The 17164-nt window shown below is 40.3% G+C and overlaps 1 protein-coding gene across 13 annotated transcripts in view; it reads right to left on the bottom strand.

The window, feature by feature from the left end:
* Window positions 1–1986: 1986 nt before the first annotated feature.
* ARMC2 (armadillo repeat containing 2) overlaps window positions 1987–17164 on the bottom strand; it is a gene marked incomplete at its 5' end in the record, with an annotated part of 68271 nt that continues 53093 nt past the window's right edge. For 11 of the 13 annotated variants that reach the window (XM_080586901.1, XM_080586900.1, XM_080586896.1 and 8 more), the window contains 6 exons: window positions 1987–2361; window positions 6777–6934; window positions 9206–9338; window positions 10748–10861; window positions 12722–12844; window positions 14281–14602. In XM_080586901.1, coding sequence (XP_080443027.1) covers window positions 2204–2361; window positions 6777–6934; window positions 9206–9338; window positions 10748–10861; window positions 12722–12844; window positions 14281–14602 — 1008 coding nt within the window. In that variant the 3' untranslated portion in view covers window positions 1987–2203. Of the gene's footprint in view, window positions 2362–6776; window positions 6935–9205; window positions 9339–10747; window positions 10862–12011; window positions 12130–12721; window positions 12845–14280; window positions 14603–17164 lie in introns of all 13 variants that reach the window. The other 2 variants (XR_013949193.1, XM_080586899.1) reach the window with 2 other exon arrangements.

Genomic DNA, 17164 nt, shown 5'->3' on the forward strand with positions numbered 1-17164 from the left:
GGCAGCTCCTGCAGCACATGGCTGCACGGCGCAGCAGCAACACCTCAACGCTCCCCGAATGTCGTGGGCGTGAGTCGTGTTCAAAACTCACCCCAAGAGATGGAGGTGGGGGAACCTGCCCAAAAGGCCTGGCAACACGTGGAAGGAGATGGTGTGAGCGTGGCCTTGCTCCCAGTGGCAGCGTGAACACACCCAGTCGGTGCCAGCAACTATTAAAAGAAAACAAAACAAACAACAACAACAACAAAAACCCACAGCATTCTCTTCTGAACCTCTGGTTATAGGAGCATGACAGAGCCATCTGCCCCATGAGCAGCAATTAACAATCCTCCCCAGCAGCCCCTGACTTTCCATCTCATAGTTTCAGTTCAAAACTTTGCATATGTGCACATGTTCAACCAAGACAAAAAAAAAGTGGCAGAGGTTGCATGGTTGCATACTTGGTCTCTAAATAGGAAGGGCTCCTGAAGTCACAAGAGAGCTGCACTGAGGTTTGCCACAAAGACAACCAGATGGTGGAAGATGCCGTAAGAGTACAGCAGAAATTGAACATTTTGGGGCTTATAATTGTTACCCACAAGTTTTGTTCAGAAAAAGACATGGACCTGTGAAGCTCCTTGGGTGCTCTGAGGCCTCTGCTGTCCTTTCTGCTCCACCCAGCGCTCCTGCACGTGTCTCTTCCTGAAGCCATCACAGGACAAACTCTTGGTAGTGAGGACAGAGGTGCCCCAGCTTCTCTCTCCGGTACGGGATGCCCAGTTTTGCCATGCTACAGAGCACACTACACTGCTCTGGGCCATTGTTCACAGTTCAGCTGGTTGGATCCCTGAAATGACTAACATTTAGTGAAATAACTAACATTGTCTTCGAACAGATCCTAATTGCATACATTCCTGCCATCTCAGGGACTCGAGCAAAAAGTCAGTTTCGGGCAGATATTCAGCATTTTTCAGTTCTGATTAGACCTTCTGACAGGACTTAGCCACAAGGTCTTTTCCACTGCATCCCCGCCCTGCACTGCACAGCGTGGTGTTTGCCTGCCTTTTGCCTTGATGCGGATGCCAAGAACAAATGCCTCCAGCGCTCTCCTCACAGGGGAGCACTTACCCATCGTGCTGCCTTTAATACCCCCAAGAACCAATATCCGCTCGTTTTGCCAAGAAGCAAATGGGGCATTGAAGCCATTTATCTTCCCCCTCAACTTCAGCTAAAATTAAAATGGGAAAAGAAGGAATAATGACTGAGAACGTTTTGAGTTCAGCAGAGCTGTTTCTAGAGCCAAACCATGCTGAACAGCTGAGCAGTTCTCCTCTGCGGGCTGTAGCAGTGGAGGCTGCCACACATGCTCCCCGAGCACTTCACTGCAGGACTGAGCCTTGCTGGCCGCAGGAAACACCCCAGCTGCTGGGACAAAAGGAATGTTGCAGATTTCATTACCTTCACTGAATTTTCCTCCTCACCAGTCCCAAAACCTGGACCAGGAAACCTTCCCTCCCCTGCCTCATCAGCAGCAAAGAAGTCCCCAAGAATGTAGAAGAGGGGACAAACTAGGAATAAAAAACTTTCCCTGCCCTTGTACTACTGCTGTACTTCCCAGCCTCCTCACCTCACCTCCTCACCTGGAAGCACAGGTCCTGGCACCGCCAGGGTACAGCCGTGCCACTGAGGGGGCTCTCAGTTGCTGCCACAGACAAATTCCTCCAAAGGAATGAAGCTTGTAACATAACACACCAGGATGAGCCTCTAGCATTTGGGTTACTCTGTTGCAGAGTTTTAGATGAAGTAAAAGTGTGCCAAATCTGTAGGTAAGATGTAGCTCCTAGCATGCAATATTCTTCTGTAATATACAGCATTTTTGGTTCAACAGGGATCCAGATACCCAATGGTAATTCACCTCTTAAAATCAGAAGTTCAGCTAATAGTTTTGTTTCAACTTGCCTGCCAAGAAACTACACAATTAATTGACAAATCACACTGAACAGCTGCTTGATGAACTCAAATGTATTGTAAAAAGTAATTACACATGCAAAAAAAAATCATACAAACTTCTCAGAAGATAGCATCCAGTATATAAATGCCAGGCTCTACTAACTTTCTAAAAAATATCTTCCTGTGCTCCCCAACATACTTACCAATGGCAATGAACAGGTATATTAGAAATCTATAGCTGTAGAATCTACATCACAAAAAATACCATGACTGATTAAAATGCAGTAATGGTCGCAGTTGGAACAAAGGAGTGATGGCTTTGAATTCTGTCAAGAAGTTTTTCTGCCACAGGTTTGAACTCTCTTTCCCAATATAGTTTGTGGTAGTCCCTTAAATCTCTGTCGAGGCTGTAATCCAGTACTAGCTCTTCATCTGTAATCAAGAAAAATATCACCATCAGTTCTGAGTTAATATTTACCCAACGATGTATTTCATGACCACAGCACATACAACTGTCCAGTTGTGTAAGTTCATGGCTTAAAAACAACTCTATGCTTATGACAAACTAAGCGTCACTGTCTAATGGGCTTGGCTTTGACTGAAAATAAAGGATGTCAGAAAATGGTAAAAAGAGTATTGCAACTTCTGCTGTTCTCACACCTCAAGCTAAATTGTGTCCCTGAGGCCAAGCACTTAACTGTGACTCTCAGCCTGGAAGCTACACGGGTTTTAATATTACCTACAGAAATTTTGCTAACGTAAGTAAATCTGTTCATCTAACTACGTCTGTGGTTTCTGTGTCAATTACTTTGCCCAGTCTGGTTTGTGAAGACTCTATCAAGCTGTATCCACTATCATGCTTAAAGCACTTGAACCAGACTAGTTAATACATTACTGGTGCCCTCCCTTCCTCACAAACTTCATAAATAAAACAATAGTCTTAACAGAGACGAGGAACGTTAGGAATGAAAGGACACCATCACTTGTTCTTTCCCCTCCATTTTGCCTGGCACTGGATGTTGCAAAGAAACAAACCCTCACAGGAATCAGTCTGCAACCAGAAGCATGCTCCTGAGTCAGGGCTCTACAAACACGACTGATAACGCTGAACAAACGTTTTCATGCAAGAGCTTAGCACAGTTTAACAGAAAGCATATTTGACAGCACTTAGGCCATAAACGGACCAGAAACGAAGGTACAATCCCCCACCTAATGGGCAGCGTGACTTATCTTCGCCCTAGGCTGCGAAAGAGCACCAGATTCACAATCTGTTAAATAGCTCTTAAAGAGAGCTGCCTGCTGGGAGCTGAAGAGAAACTTCCATTACCCACACTGAGTCAATGCTTAAACAACAGCTATTAATGTGTAAAAGAATGGCAAGGTGCCTGTGAGCGCATATAGCCTGAGCTGCAAGTTGCAACAGCCATAAAAGAAGAGGCTGCAATATTCATCCACGGAGATGGCTCCATTTCATAGGAAGTTACCAGTAACAGCTAATGACGTTTGATTTCCAAGCCACTACAGGGCTTCCAAATTACCAAAATTAAAGAGATGCTGATTGTGAAGTAGATTCCAAAATCACAAAATGCTAGTCTAAAATGGGGTACTGCGTGGAGGGAAGATGCCACTTAGGAAGCTTTATGTAAAAAAAAAAAAGAAAACGAAAAAAAAAACATTCAAGAAGGGAAATGCCACATCTCTGCAGGAAGAAACCTTGTAATCAGAGATAAAATCCAACCTTAGACATCAGCCCTACATTCAGTTGAAACATGGGTTAATTTAGGTTATAGATAGGAGCTCCAGAGGACACCGGGGTCAAGCCATGCCCACCGCAGAGCCGGCTCAGATGAGGTTGCTCTGGCGCAGGTACAGTTGTGTTTTGAGCAACCTCCAAGGATGGCATCTCCTCAGCCTTTCTGAGCAACCCCTTCCCCTGCTTGACCCCTGTCATGACGGAACCTTTTTTCCTAATATTTAATTGGAATTTCCCGTATTGCAACTTGTGCCCATTGGCTCCCGTCTCATCAATGGCACAGTGGCCCAACACATGCAAAACGAACCTCAGCAGCAGACCCTGAGGAGCAAGATAAGGGATTGTGGTTTTTCTTTTCAGGCAGAACTGTTTTGCCTACTCCTGAAATGATTTCCCTACCCATATTAGCTATGTTCTAACACAGAACAAGAGACATTTATCCACTTTACTAGACAGTGGTGCCTCCCAGAAGTTAACTGAATGTTTACAGGTCTAAAAGTATGGAATCACTGAGGCCAGTGACTCCAGACTACAAAAATGAGGGGCAGAATCATTCAAAAGCTGAAGTGTTGAACCCAGAGTATTTTTCTCAATACAGAATGTGAGTAACTCTGGGGATCAGTGAGGAGGAGTGTCCCACGTGCAAGCTGTGCATCTTCAGATAATGTAATTTTCCCATGACCCTCCTCAAAACAAGCAAAACTGCTTGCTGGCCAAACAGCATACGAGCTGTCTGCGTGCCCAGGAACAAGACATGCACGCTGGGTCTGCATGCTGTGGGGAAGGCTGAAAAGTAGCATACGGACACTAGTCTACAAGGCCTACCCGTCCCTGTAACTCCTGCAAGGCAGAGGCCAGGAGCCCATCATGTCTTGAAAGAATTCACATGTGCTAAGGCTCCAAAACTGGAGTTGAGAGGGGAACTAGATGATCTTTAAGGTCCCTTCCAACCCAAACCATTCTATGATTCTAGGTAAAAGCGAGCAGAAGAAAAGTCTGTAAAAAGAGAGGGGGGAAGAAGACTTCGCTGGATGATCAGACAGAAGAATGTTCTCAGGATTGAGGCCCATCTCCACTGCTACTCCCGAGGGAGTGGGCAAGGCAAGGCTGCTGCGAGGGGCCAGGAAATGCCAGCTGCAAGGAGCTGTGAGCCACTAAAGCGACACAAGTCTCAGGAGCAGTTGATAGAGGGCAAATGGCAGTGTTACTGGGAAGCAGTGCCACCGCATCTCAGGCTTCTGCGATCAGGCAGGGAAAGACAAAATGGTGCTTTTGGTCCAGCCTTTCTCGGTCCCAACATCTTTTCATGCCACTTCCACTCCCCTTTGGTTCCTGCCTATCATTTGTCATCTTGTTCCAGGTATGGGAAAGAAAAATAGAGGGGAGGAGGCCAAGCACAGCAGGTGAACTGAGGTGTCTGCTGTGCCATGCTCCATCGACACACCCTCAGGAAGCTGGAGGACAGTCCCCTGACTGTCAGAAGTTGCCTCCTGCTTCCTGAACAAAAGAATCAGAGCAATGACAGTTCAAGGCTGTTACTGGATACAATGGGAGGACAAAGATGTAGGACAATATTAACCAGCTGCTATCACTAAAAATTTGTTGGCTCTTAACACACAGAGGAACTAGATCCAATGAGTAACATGAGCTTTTTTTTATTCTAAAGCTCCTCTTCTGACTACAGCTTGAAGGAAGACTAGCCTTCTGATTTACTTCTGACCTATTTTTGATTAATTGTCATTGCATGCTGTAACTGGAACTGTGATTGTACATGAACAAACCAATTCACGAAAGCTGTACTCGTTAATGAGAGTTCCAATTACTCCACAGCCTGGGCTCTGCAGTCAATTTAATTGCTGGAATAAGCAGTGTTAAATGCAGAGGAAAAAACAATTAAGAATTATCCAAAACAAAGATGCATATTCATTGCTGCATGCCAGAAAGTTCAAGTATGATTGCGGCTGTAAAGTTTGCAGTTCTGTTACAGAATATTAAAAAGTGCACTCATGATCTTGAAATACTGAGCATTTTCAGATAAATAAATGGAATTACTTCTCATATTAAGGTATGCTATAACTATCATTACAGCAAGGGATGTAACGAAAGTAATTACTTATAAAGGAGAATTACAGTATTCTTTTTTTCAGTAACTGGAAAAAAATCCTCATAAAACCACCCAGTTTTCTGATTGTCTAAAACAAAATAGACCACAGGGATCTCACTTTGTATCTGGGTATGACTAACATGTAGTCTTCTTTACAGCAAGCATTAATCTTTACTAAATTTCCCCTTAAAACCAAATCAAAATTAGTTAAGGTCTGCTCCAATTTCATTTACATTTTAATTAAAAAAAAAAAAGATAATTGCAAGTGACTTGCCTATAATAAAAACAACACCAAAGCAGTGCTCATAAAGTGAAGGAGGAAAATGAAATATAGTAACTATAAGACTATTAAATTCTGTAAAATCCAAAGCAAACAAATGTGCAGATGAAAAGATCCAATTGGGTAAATGAATCAAGGTCTTAAGATTCACTTGTAGGCACCTTCCAGCCTATATTTGTGGAGGAGCACACCCTCCCTAGCTTTACAGAGCAGATGAGAAACTGTCAGGATGTTATCCTCACACACATAGAAATCATGCTAAGAAGAGAAGGGCAGATAAAGGACCCTTGCCACCCAGTCCTGCCTCTGAAGGAATAAAACATATTCCTCTGTCTGAGCTGCTGCTTCTGTAAATACCTGCAATTACCTTTGAGGCCACAGGGGCCCATACCCAGGGAAAAGTAGGTTTGGTGCTGAAAGCCTACAGGACAGTTAGCTCAAGCAGGCAAAAGGGCAGCTGGCCAAAAGCATTAGTGGCATGCTAACTAGACAGGCTAGAGAGGGGGGTGACAATGGCCAATTCCACCGTGGCAATGTGCAAAATCTAAGGGAACGTGCCGAATGACAATAAACCCCTGTGTTGCTGGATGGTCTGTATGGGCCAACCACTTAAAGCCCCACAGACAGACTTCCCATCCAAACAGTACTGCTTTGATTTTGCCCCTTCTATTTCTATTATTAATTAAAAAGACCAACATTGTGAATCTCACCTAAGAGCGATGTGAGCAGCACCAGCAACATGTCAGTATCTTCTCCAAAGCATGAGGCCGCACTTGTGATGTTTTCACTGTAGTTCCACAGGGTTTTGCATATCAGACAAGCCAACTGCCAGTCCGCTGGCCCAAAGTCTCGTAAACAGTCGACTAACCTGTCAGTATCAAACAAAAACAGTGCTTTGCTCCATGTAGTTTTCTCCTGAGCCCTTCAAAATCCAGGCAGTCTCGAAATGTGTGTAGATTCCACGAAAGGTTGCAGGAAAATTCTACATTAAAAAACTTAAGATGCTACTCTCTTCTTTTTCACTTAGTCTAATTCCCTAAGGATGCAAATGTGCCTTTTGCTCATATATATGTATGTATACCTGTCTGCATCTGTCCATCTCCAGTAACTTTTTAACCCAACTGACCAATTTCAATCACATGTGTCACAAATGCAACCGATTCAAAGATGCTGAATTCCAACAAATTTCATGGCCATCTCTGACTGTCCCAAATCTGTAGCTATCACAGCAGAAATTGCAATGCGAGCAAACCTTATCAGGCACCAAAAATTCACCTGGGAAAGATGATGTGAATGCAGAAAAAGCTTCAGTCAGAGCTTCCAGCTTATTACACATCAGAGGATCTAACCAGAAGACATATCCAAAAGAATTTGCTATTTCTATGACGCACAGAATTACCTCTTAGGTTCAGTGGAGTCTGACTATTTTGCAGATTTCATCCCTTCTTGTATTTCCTCAGCCTGCACTCCCAGTGGACTCCTCTCAGAAATACTAGTTTTATTAAGGACCATTAGGCTCTTGGCCTTTCTCCCAGTCTCGCCTCTTTGCAGGTATCAAATGCAAGCTAGATCATAAGCAGGACTCTGAAATTAAGCTATAACTTTTCTGCTTGTACCAGTTTACATACAGTACCTATCCAGAGTTCTCATTACCAAACAGCATTGTTCACAAGTCCTGGGGCAGCAGAAGTAAACACTGTTTTTCACCTGCTGTCCCTTGTGATCTCTCTAACAGTAATCCTTCACTACTGTTCTCTTCCTCAACACTATGATGCCCTCCTACCCTCACTTCCTGGCTTCATCATGAGAGTTATAGTCTGGTGATTAGTAAAGGAACCACAGAATATCTATCACATTCAGGTGTGGCTAAAAACACCAGTAATTGAAAAGCAACCAAAAGAAAGTTTGCTTTTTCTCCCACCTCTGAGAGCACTTGCTGCAGAAGACTGGCATGCATCCGATAAAAAAACAAAAGATCTTGCTTTAATTTTTTGAAGTTTATCTCTCTGATGAGACTAATTCCTTGTTTTATTAGAACCACTATATATTGGTAGAGTAACCTCATTTCCAAAAATCCACAGAGCTGATTTTTTTTAAGGAGGTCACCCTGACTGTAATCACTTGCATATTCTCTGGATTTATTTCATATTGCTAGTTTTCCTTCCTGCTTCACAAATTTTGAGGCACAGCATAGAGAATTTTGTATTCTATATGATTCTATATGGTAGACATTTCTCATATTTCTCACATTGATTCTTCAATGAACCTGTATTTTATTTTTATTTCTGTTTTTCACCTTTAAAATTTTCAAAGTTAACCAGAACATGGGAAGGGAAGATAAGCAGACAAAAAGTCTTGTTTACACTGTATAAAATAAGTAATTATATGATGCATGAACAGGAAAGCATTTCAAAGTTTGGCATATTGTTACATAAATGCGGGTTGTATCAACTGCTTTACAAGCGTAAGAACAAGATCTTTCATGTTGCTCCAATTAAGCTGGATCCGCTATTATCTGAACATCAAAGCCACAAGTGTTTCATCCACAGTGGTTTTTCAAGATCTAATACCACTTACAATAAAAGTGCCTTAAAGTTGAGCTCTCAGAGAGAGAAGACAGGAGCTTTTTTGGTACCAAGCACGGGTAAATCAGATTGTTCTTCCTGAAGTACTAAGTAGCTACCAAAATTGTAAGAGACCATATGGGGTATGCTAATTCCTTCACTTTTAAAACAGATACTCATTAAATGTGTCCATTATTTGTACATTTAACCCACATAGGATCCAGTTAAGTCAGGCATAAGCAGCTACTTCAAAGACATGCATGCTTTAGTTATCGTGTTGTACTCTCACCTGTATATATCAGGAGGGTCTTTGGGAGATCATTCTACAATTCTTGGCACTGCAGCAGGCTAAACCACTTGAAGGCTTTTGCAAAAAATTAAAAACAAACAAAAAAACCAACCCACCCACACATATGGAAGAATATGAAAGGCTCTTTCTTGAAGACTATTAGATCCTGAATATTTATGAAGTATGCATCCTTTTAAATTATTGGCCCCGGTGAAAAAGAATCTGATTGAAACTCTTTGGCTAAACTACCGGAACGTGGCCTTTGAAAACATAATCAGGAACTTACTTCCTAATTCCTCCTTCTTCCATCAGAAGACCTCGTTTGTCCTTATCCACCATGAGATTGAGCAGAACTCCACAGGCAGAAAAACAGACATCTTGATTCTTGGCATCAAGTAAGGCAATCACGAACTTGTATACTGGATTGTAAAGAAGGAAAGGATATTACTGAGAAGTGGGACTTATTGTGCAGTTGCCATTATAACACATGTACACTCAAAAAGCAGTCAAATACAGGGATACCCTACTCAAAAATACAACCTCATTGCATACTAGTGTGATGTTTCTAGATTAGGCTTATGAGACAGAGTGATAGCCATTACTACATCATGAACACCAGTTTCTTCAACACAACACCTACAAAATTCTACATCAAAGTAATGTGAAAATCCAATCAGAAGAGCTTAAATTGACCAAACTGGATTACAGGTTACTTCTTAAAAGTATCACTCTCCTTTCAATTACAGAGTCAGCATAAACTGCTAAGATTAGGCATTTGGCACTCACAGAGGGAAGTTCTTACCTCCTTGAGAGGCAGGGTTGCCTTAGACTGCACCAGGTCCAGCTGGGACTGCTGCAGCCTGGGGCTCCTGCAGGAAACAGGCAAGAAGCAGATGCTGGGCATGCAGCATCTCGCAGTGCTTGCTGACTCTGAACTCAGTAGGCAGTGGAAGGCAACCCCAGTGAGGGAGTCAGTTCTGCCTAGTGGGGAGGCAGCCTCCCAGCTCCCCCCGAGCTCAGCACACTGACACTACAGTCTCTCCAAGGTGGAAAATTCAGTCCTTTGGCTGAGACAGCTCGTTAGCAAGCAACTACTAGGTATCAGTTCTTCCTTTGCAGATACCTTCTCCCTCCACAAGCCTTGATGTGTTCACCCTTGAAAGAAGAGGTTGCATATTATGGCATATCACCTCACTATTTGGAACTGACAGGTAGACAGAAAAAAATTTGCAGTGAACTGGTGTTTAATTAAACTTAAGACACACCTTCTCTGGGTAGCAAGGAGTAGCCATTTTTCCCAAAGCTCTTCAAGCAACAAAAGCAAAAGGACTTGAGAAGACTTGTATCCTACTTCACCCAGAGGCAAACAGGAGGTCTCTTTGTTGAAGCATATCACGAAGCACTAATAAGCTGTCAAATATCAGAATCAAAAACTTGTGCTATTGAACCTACATGAGAATTGAGTTAGATTTTCATTTCAAATTCAATCACTACAAACCTGTAGGACTTGAGGAAATGAAGGAGTGAAGGGAAATTCAAAAAATTTGTCTTTAGGAAAAACAGTGGGTTTTTTTGTTTATTTTTTGGTAGTATTTACCTTAGTGAAGGTACACCATGGCACATTTTTCCTACTCCAATATTTCCATTTCAATGAAACTGAAATAAAATAGTGTTTATAATGACTACTGTTGTATTCTAAGATTGGCATAATTTGCAAAATATCAGATAAGATTGCTTCTACCCTTTAACTCAGACAGCTTATTAGAAATTTTTCCTTTTTAGAACTATAGACATTTAAAAACAGGACTCCTACAAATGCAAAACTCACTCTTTTTCTGTACGATGAAGTCACAGATCTCATGATACTGGGAAAGATTGCCAAAGACTCTGACAGCCTCCACAACTCCATCCATACTGTTGCTCATTAACAGCTTTAAAAGCACTATTGGTTTGCAGGGAAATGAAATAAAAACAATTACTTGTATATCACAAACGTGCTTGGCTTTTTATCAGTAGATATCAGAATGCAAGCAGCAACAGCAATAAATATAATGCACGGGAACATTTATCTAACTGTCTGGTTGCAGTGAAGGGGATGAGCAGATGGTAGAACAAGCACTAAATTGTGTAGGGCTTTGAAGATGAGACAAAGAGCTCCAATATGGGGCTAAATGCAAAGGAACAGATGAGGAGTTATGAAGATAGCCTAAGCACAGTTGCAATAATGGGAACCAGTTTTGCTATACAGTTTTGAGTGGGCTTATGTGAAAATCCAGGAAGACAGAACAAAAAAATGTTGCAATATCTAAGAGGAATTGATTTAGATCCTGAACAGATGGTCTTATGGTGGGACGTCTCTTTAAACTAAAATTATTTTCTGACATTAGCTCTGTTTTCTCTCAGTGCTGCTACAACAAGCAAATACATTTTCTCTGAACAGCTACTTAATATTGCCCCTGGTCTGAAGCGTTTACTTGCTTGCTGGTTTCCTGCTTAGCAGTTTCACATATGATTAGCATGCACCTTCAGCAGACAGAATGAGACCTTCTGTGTTTCCTAGGAAGAGCTACCATCACGAAACAAGAAGCAAGGTACAGTAACAAGAAGCAATTTTACATTTTACATTCAGCAGTCTTCTGTGAGGAAGAAGTGAATCACTGAAATCGGTGCATCAGATGAAGGACGCAAATCAGTGAACCCTTAACCCTTCCACCACAGAGAAGTAAGAGAAACAAAAAAAGAAAAGAGGTTGGCTTCATTCTCATGACTTCCTTCTTTGAATGTTGCAATACTGAACATGCCTTGAACTTGTCTTAAAGAGACAACAGAAATGACTGGTTTTTGTCTTTGGGATCCACCCAGTTGGATCAACAAGTATTCTCAAAATGTCTCCTGAAGGTTTCATCTCTGCTCATTTCAGATGGAGAAAAGGTGATGGGACTGGTTCCACACACTAGCAATAAAAATGGGAGAGGGAGAGCGAATGGGACTGAAAGAAAAGACATTTGGTTCCACATTTCTCCAACTACCATTAACAGACAGCTGGCTTATGGGGGATAAAATGACTCATGACAGAACATCAGAACAGTTACCTAGATAGGGAATGATGTCTAGCAGTCAGCGCACTAGGTTGAAAGCCATAATATTTTCTCCTACTCTTTATTCTGCCAGTTTTGCGAACTTCATCCTCTGCTTCTTCCCATACCTTGCCTATTCAGAGTGTAAGATTTGCAAGATAGAGGCTTGTTGTATAACAGTAGCCTTTTGTATAACATTAACACAATGAGTCCCAGAACTCAGATGCAGTTCCTACACACCACTGAAATACGACTGTTGTCCATAATGTCAGAGGAGAGTGAATCACACAACTCACAAAAATGGCAACAGATTTATAATCCAGACACAAAACAATTGCAGACACAAAATTTTGCAGGTCTAGAAGCTAACAAGAAAAAAAACTTCTTACCATACTCCGATTAGAAGTAAAAAGCAACGTGATTATTTTGGTGCAGACATATGAATTTTGAACAAGTCTAGCAAAAACTGCTAAACAGAAAACAACACGGCAAATTCATTTGGGGAGAAAGAGGGGTTTTGTCAACAACATAAATATTTTCACAGAAGACATATAATTATGTTCCAAAAGAGTCAGAAATCACTATGGAAGTAATTTAGCCCTATGACCTTTATATTCCTGCAACATAATGCCACAGAACACTATCACTGTCTTGATTTTCTGTGGTATCAAAATCTAGCATGCATAACTTCCATTTTCAGAAGGTACTAGTTTAAAAGTCCTTACTTTCAGCAATGTGTAGCTTCTTGTCTTGAACAGCAGAACCCTTCACTTTGTAGAAGGATAAATTGTTGATTGTTGTTGCAGCATTGATGACCAACTCCTCACAGACGTCAATTGACTTATATTCTGATATGAAAAAAAGCATATGTATATACACACACATGAACAACTTAAAAGTATATTACAGCTCAGAAGCAAACTGAGTCATAGTTAACATGGAGACTATTAGCAAAAACTATTTTATTTTTTCATTAAAATGGCAGAGGCTAGCAGGAACAGCTGATGCAAAATGGCAATACAAAATCATGCTTTCCGACTCTTCATCAACAGAAATCATTGTGACTAATGTAACATTGTGTAAAATCTAGTTAAAAGATTTTACAGATCCTATTTACTGTTTTAAGATGGGACTGAGGAGAATTTGCATGCAGAAACAGGCCTGTATGATAGTTATCAGACTGCTGACACAGAGAAATACCGAAGACTATTACACTGAGATGTCAGCTACTACGAGACATTGACAAAATAGCGTTCTTTAACAATATCTGAAACATTCTCTCTCTTAGAGTTCCTGACAACATTACCAATATAAAATATCCTCTTCTACTAGCAAGGTTGAAAATTGCATGTATTGATTTTTCTGAAGTTTCTGCCCTCAGAAACCAAGGGTAAAGGAAATAAAATTTTCTTGTAAACTAATATGGTGCTCAGCAAAAGGGGAGTGGGTCAGAGAGAAGCTTTGAGTGCTTACACAAGGATTTAGATAGTTCCAACCCTAAAAGCTCCCACAGGGCTTAAGAAAGAATGGATGAACTTGTGAGTTTGCCTTTGCTAAATCCTGCATGGCTGGTGGGTAAGACTGGTAAAGTAGCACATAAACAGGCTGATTGTCTTTATGTAATATTTAATGTCACCCACACATATATACTGAGTTCTTTGAAATTTATCTCATCACTGCTAAACTCTGTTACTGAGAGAATGGTCTGCCTCATCCTAGCCTATGTTTAGATTTCCAAAGGGATTGTTAAGTGGTAAAGAAAACGCAGTCCTAAAACTCGGTTTAGAGGTGAAGGGACTCTACCTTCCCGTGAAAGAGATTAAAGTTGGAAATCCAAAAAGGATGAAAAAAAAAGAGATGTTTTTGGAGACTACTAAAAGCCATGAGAATAGGAAAAAAGAAGAATACTCAATCCAAGAACAGTCATAAAGCTGTGAACCTTAAATAAAACAATGAGTCCTTTTATCTAAGTACTCTCACAGTGAGATGTACTTAAAATAAAAATCCAGTTTGCTTATCCTTAATGATCAAGCCTGCAAATCTTACCACTGAATTAAACACTTCTACGACCTCTTTCCACAGACACTGAAAAGTCAATGCTCCCAGTGTCAAAAACAGCATTTTACATAATACAATTTATGAATACCAGCAAATTGACTTTGTTATTTTAGCAACAGAATTGATTTAAGTATGGCTTGATTTAGATAAAAAGCTCACGTAGAAAAACCCTAAACTCTCCTTACAGACTGAACACAGGAAACACACACAACATACATGTTATTACCTAGTACTGTAACAAGTAATTCTACAACACGATGGGCAGCTGCCAAAGCTGCTCCTACACTGGGGTGAATGGAGAGATTGGCCAGCACTCTTATCAGTTTTATCAGAACATCTTCTGCTTCTGAAGGATGTTTTGTTTGTTTTTCTTCTTCCCTTCCTCTTATATGGCACCATTTCTCCGCATTCAAGTCACGTTCATGGTAGGTTTGAAATAATGATATCAAGGTGTTAAGACTTCCTTTTTCTTTAAAAAATTGCTCACGGGCCTTGTTATTCTCTGCTGTTAAATTACCAAGAATGAAGATGATACGGATAACCAAATCCTGCAATAAAATAAGTAAACCATATTACTTGAAAAAATCAGAAGCTATTAGCTACTTATAAAGAAGATAATACTTTTTCTGTTTCACAAATTGGTTAATAGCAGGTCCAGAACGACTGAAATAATGTCAAATATAGCAACTAGAAATAATTTCATATGCTACTCTTTTTCACAACCCAGTTTACAGAAGAAATTAAAAACATCTGACAGATCTAGTACAGCACTGGGGCTACTAATTACTAATGGTATATGCTTAGTATAGGTAATCTATTTTTATCAACCCCACACTAATTTTAAAACATCTTAAAATATCACTTTATATACCAGAATAATCATATGAGCCAGACCTTACTAAACTTACAAGTAAGCAAACGTCAGTTGTATGGCCAAAGACTGCCACCTTCTCTTTTTCTTTGGCCTGTTACCCATCGTAGAGGTTAAACTACTTCACCTTGCTTTGTTACTGTTAAATCCAGGTCATTTCCTTGTTAACTGTGATTGCTTATAGATTGCTGAATTATTTGTTCAAGATTTTTACCAGAAATTTGACTCATCTATTGTTCCCCAGTTCCCCCTCCTTCTCCTTTTCCAGAGAGGTGCCCTACAGCCTTGCCATCCTACGTAACTTCTCAAGAATTCCGGAGACATCACCCCTTTCTGACCTCTGTAAGCACCACAGGGCAAATTTCATCAGGCCTAGCTGATTTGAAGACACTTAAATATACTATATACCACTTAAATAAACTCAGACAGGAATAGAGATTAATCATTTGAGCATACTTAGCCCTTTCAAAAAAGAAACAAAAAAAGGCATTTCCACATTTCACTATTCAGTGTCACGTCAGTAGTTCTCATCTTATCTTCCAAACACTGCAGCAATTGCTTCCTTATTGTCTTCTTGCAATTAACTATAGAAAGTTTTTCTGTTTCTTTTTATGTACACTTCTAGTTGCCTCTCATTTTGCAATTTATTTCCTGATTTTGATTTTAAATTTTCCTTCAACCCCCTTATTCTTATCATTGCTAAATGTGACCTACTTTCTGTTTTTATATAGTATCTCAAGATCTCATGATTTAACCAAATTGCTCTCTTAAAGCACTTCCTATCCCTGCCCTTCAGTGGGATATTGAGCTCAGCTATTTTTTGGCAAGCCCGGTGGATCTTAATTCAATGGCATTCACCACCACCACCACCTTTTTCTTATTCACCTGTATGGGAGAAGAAAAAACATCCTGAAAGTCAGAACTAATCCAAGTGCAAACTAATTAAAATATATTATTTTGTCTCTTGCATCTAAACCTACTAATTTTCAAGAAGTTCATCTACTCTTAGCTGCTAGATGAACTTTTATCTAATGCTAAATGCTGTACTTGCTTGTACATTTACACAGCATATTGGTGTTTTTGTTCAAAAGCAATAGTTATAGTCAGACATTATCAATACCATGGAGGATTAGAATATAAGTTAACCAGACACCATCCAACTTGTAGCATACTTAGTGATACCGAAGGAAAAAAGACACGTAAGCAGCGAATCCTTTTTTCATATATATCCTCATAACTAAGTTTCAAGTCAAAGTCTTTGCCACAAGACATTGGCACTAACATCCACTTAAGGTCAAGAAGATGAATGCTATCCCTGAATTTGAGAAGCAGGCTGTCTCCTAAGGGAGGAACAGGTTCTCCCCTCTATATATTTAATACAATTGCTCTGTAGGACCTTCTTCCACCTTTTTTTTTTTTTGTTTGTTTAAATGAGGCATCATATTTTTGCTAACATCTAAATGTCATCAAGACAAAAAATTTTTTTCTGAGCATTCTCACTGACTAACCACTAAGAGCTTTCACCTTTGCTGGCACAATCCCCAATTCACAAAGGCTGTAAGAATTTGAAACAAACAACTGATGAATCAGAAGGGAGAACTGAAAAAAGCAGGCAGGCTCGTTTGACTCGTTTATACTGACTTGCTAATTTTGGTCAAACCAGTATCAGCCCAGCAACTGCTCTACCCAATCAGCAGAGAGACAAACAGGTACAGTACAGCAATCAACTGATATTTTGAGAAGTGTGATGTCAGCTGTGCTTTCCACCTCCAAGCCAGCAAAACAAACTTCTAAAATACAACTTCTTTCTAAGCCAAGCACATCCGGTTTTAATAGCATATTACCAAAGTTTCCTTATCTTCCGGTGATAATTCAGCTAGCATAGTCAAAGAGAAAAGCATGTCATATAATGCTCTAAGGTTCAGATTATTTTGGGCTGTTTGTTTTGTTTGTTTGTTTGTTTGTTTTTCAAATGCTCTTGCTGTAAGCACTGCAAGAGTAACAAACACCAGCTTGGAATCGCTGGGTAAAGAAATACATGCAAAGATGGATGGTGTTTTGAAACTGCTAGCAAGACTAAACCTGTACAAGGCCCATGGGCCTTTCTATACATGGTAAAAAAAAATCAGTATAATAAATGGGATTACTATGCTTCTCCAAATGTTTGGAGTATTAACTGTATATGGAGTTTCAGACCCTCTTGGACATCTACAGAAAAATTATACACTAGTCATTTATT

The sequence above is a fragment of the Anser brachyrhynchus genome (assembly GCF_964034855.1).
Source record: "Anser brachyrhynchus genome assembly, chromosome: 3".
NCBI classification, from domain to species: domain Eukaryota; kingdom Metazoa; phylum Chordata; class Aves; order Anseriformes; family Anatidae; genus Anser; species Anser brachyrhynchus.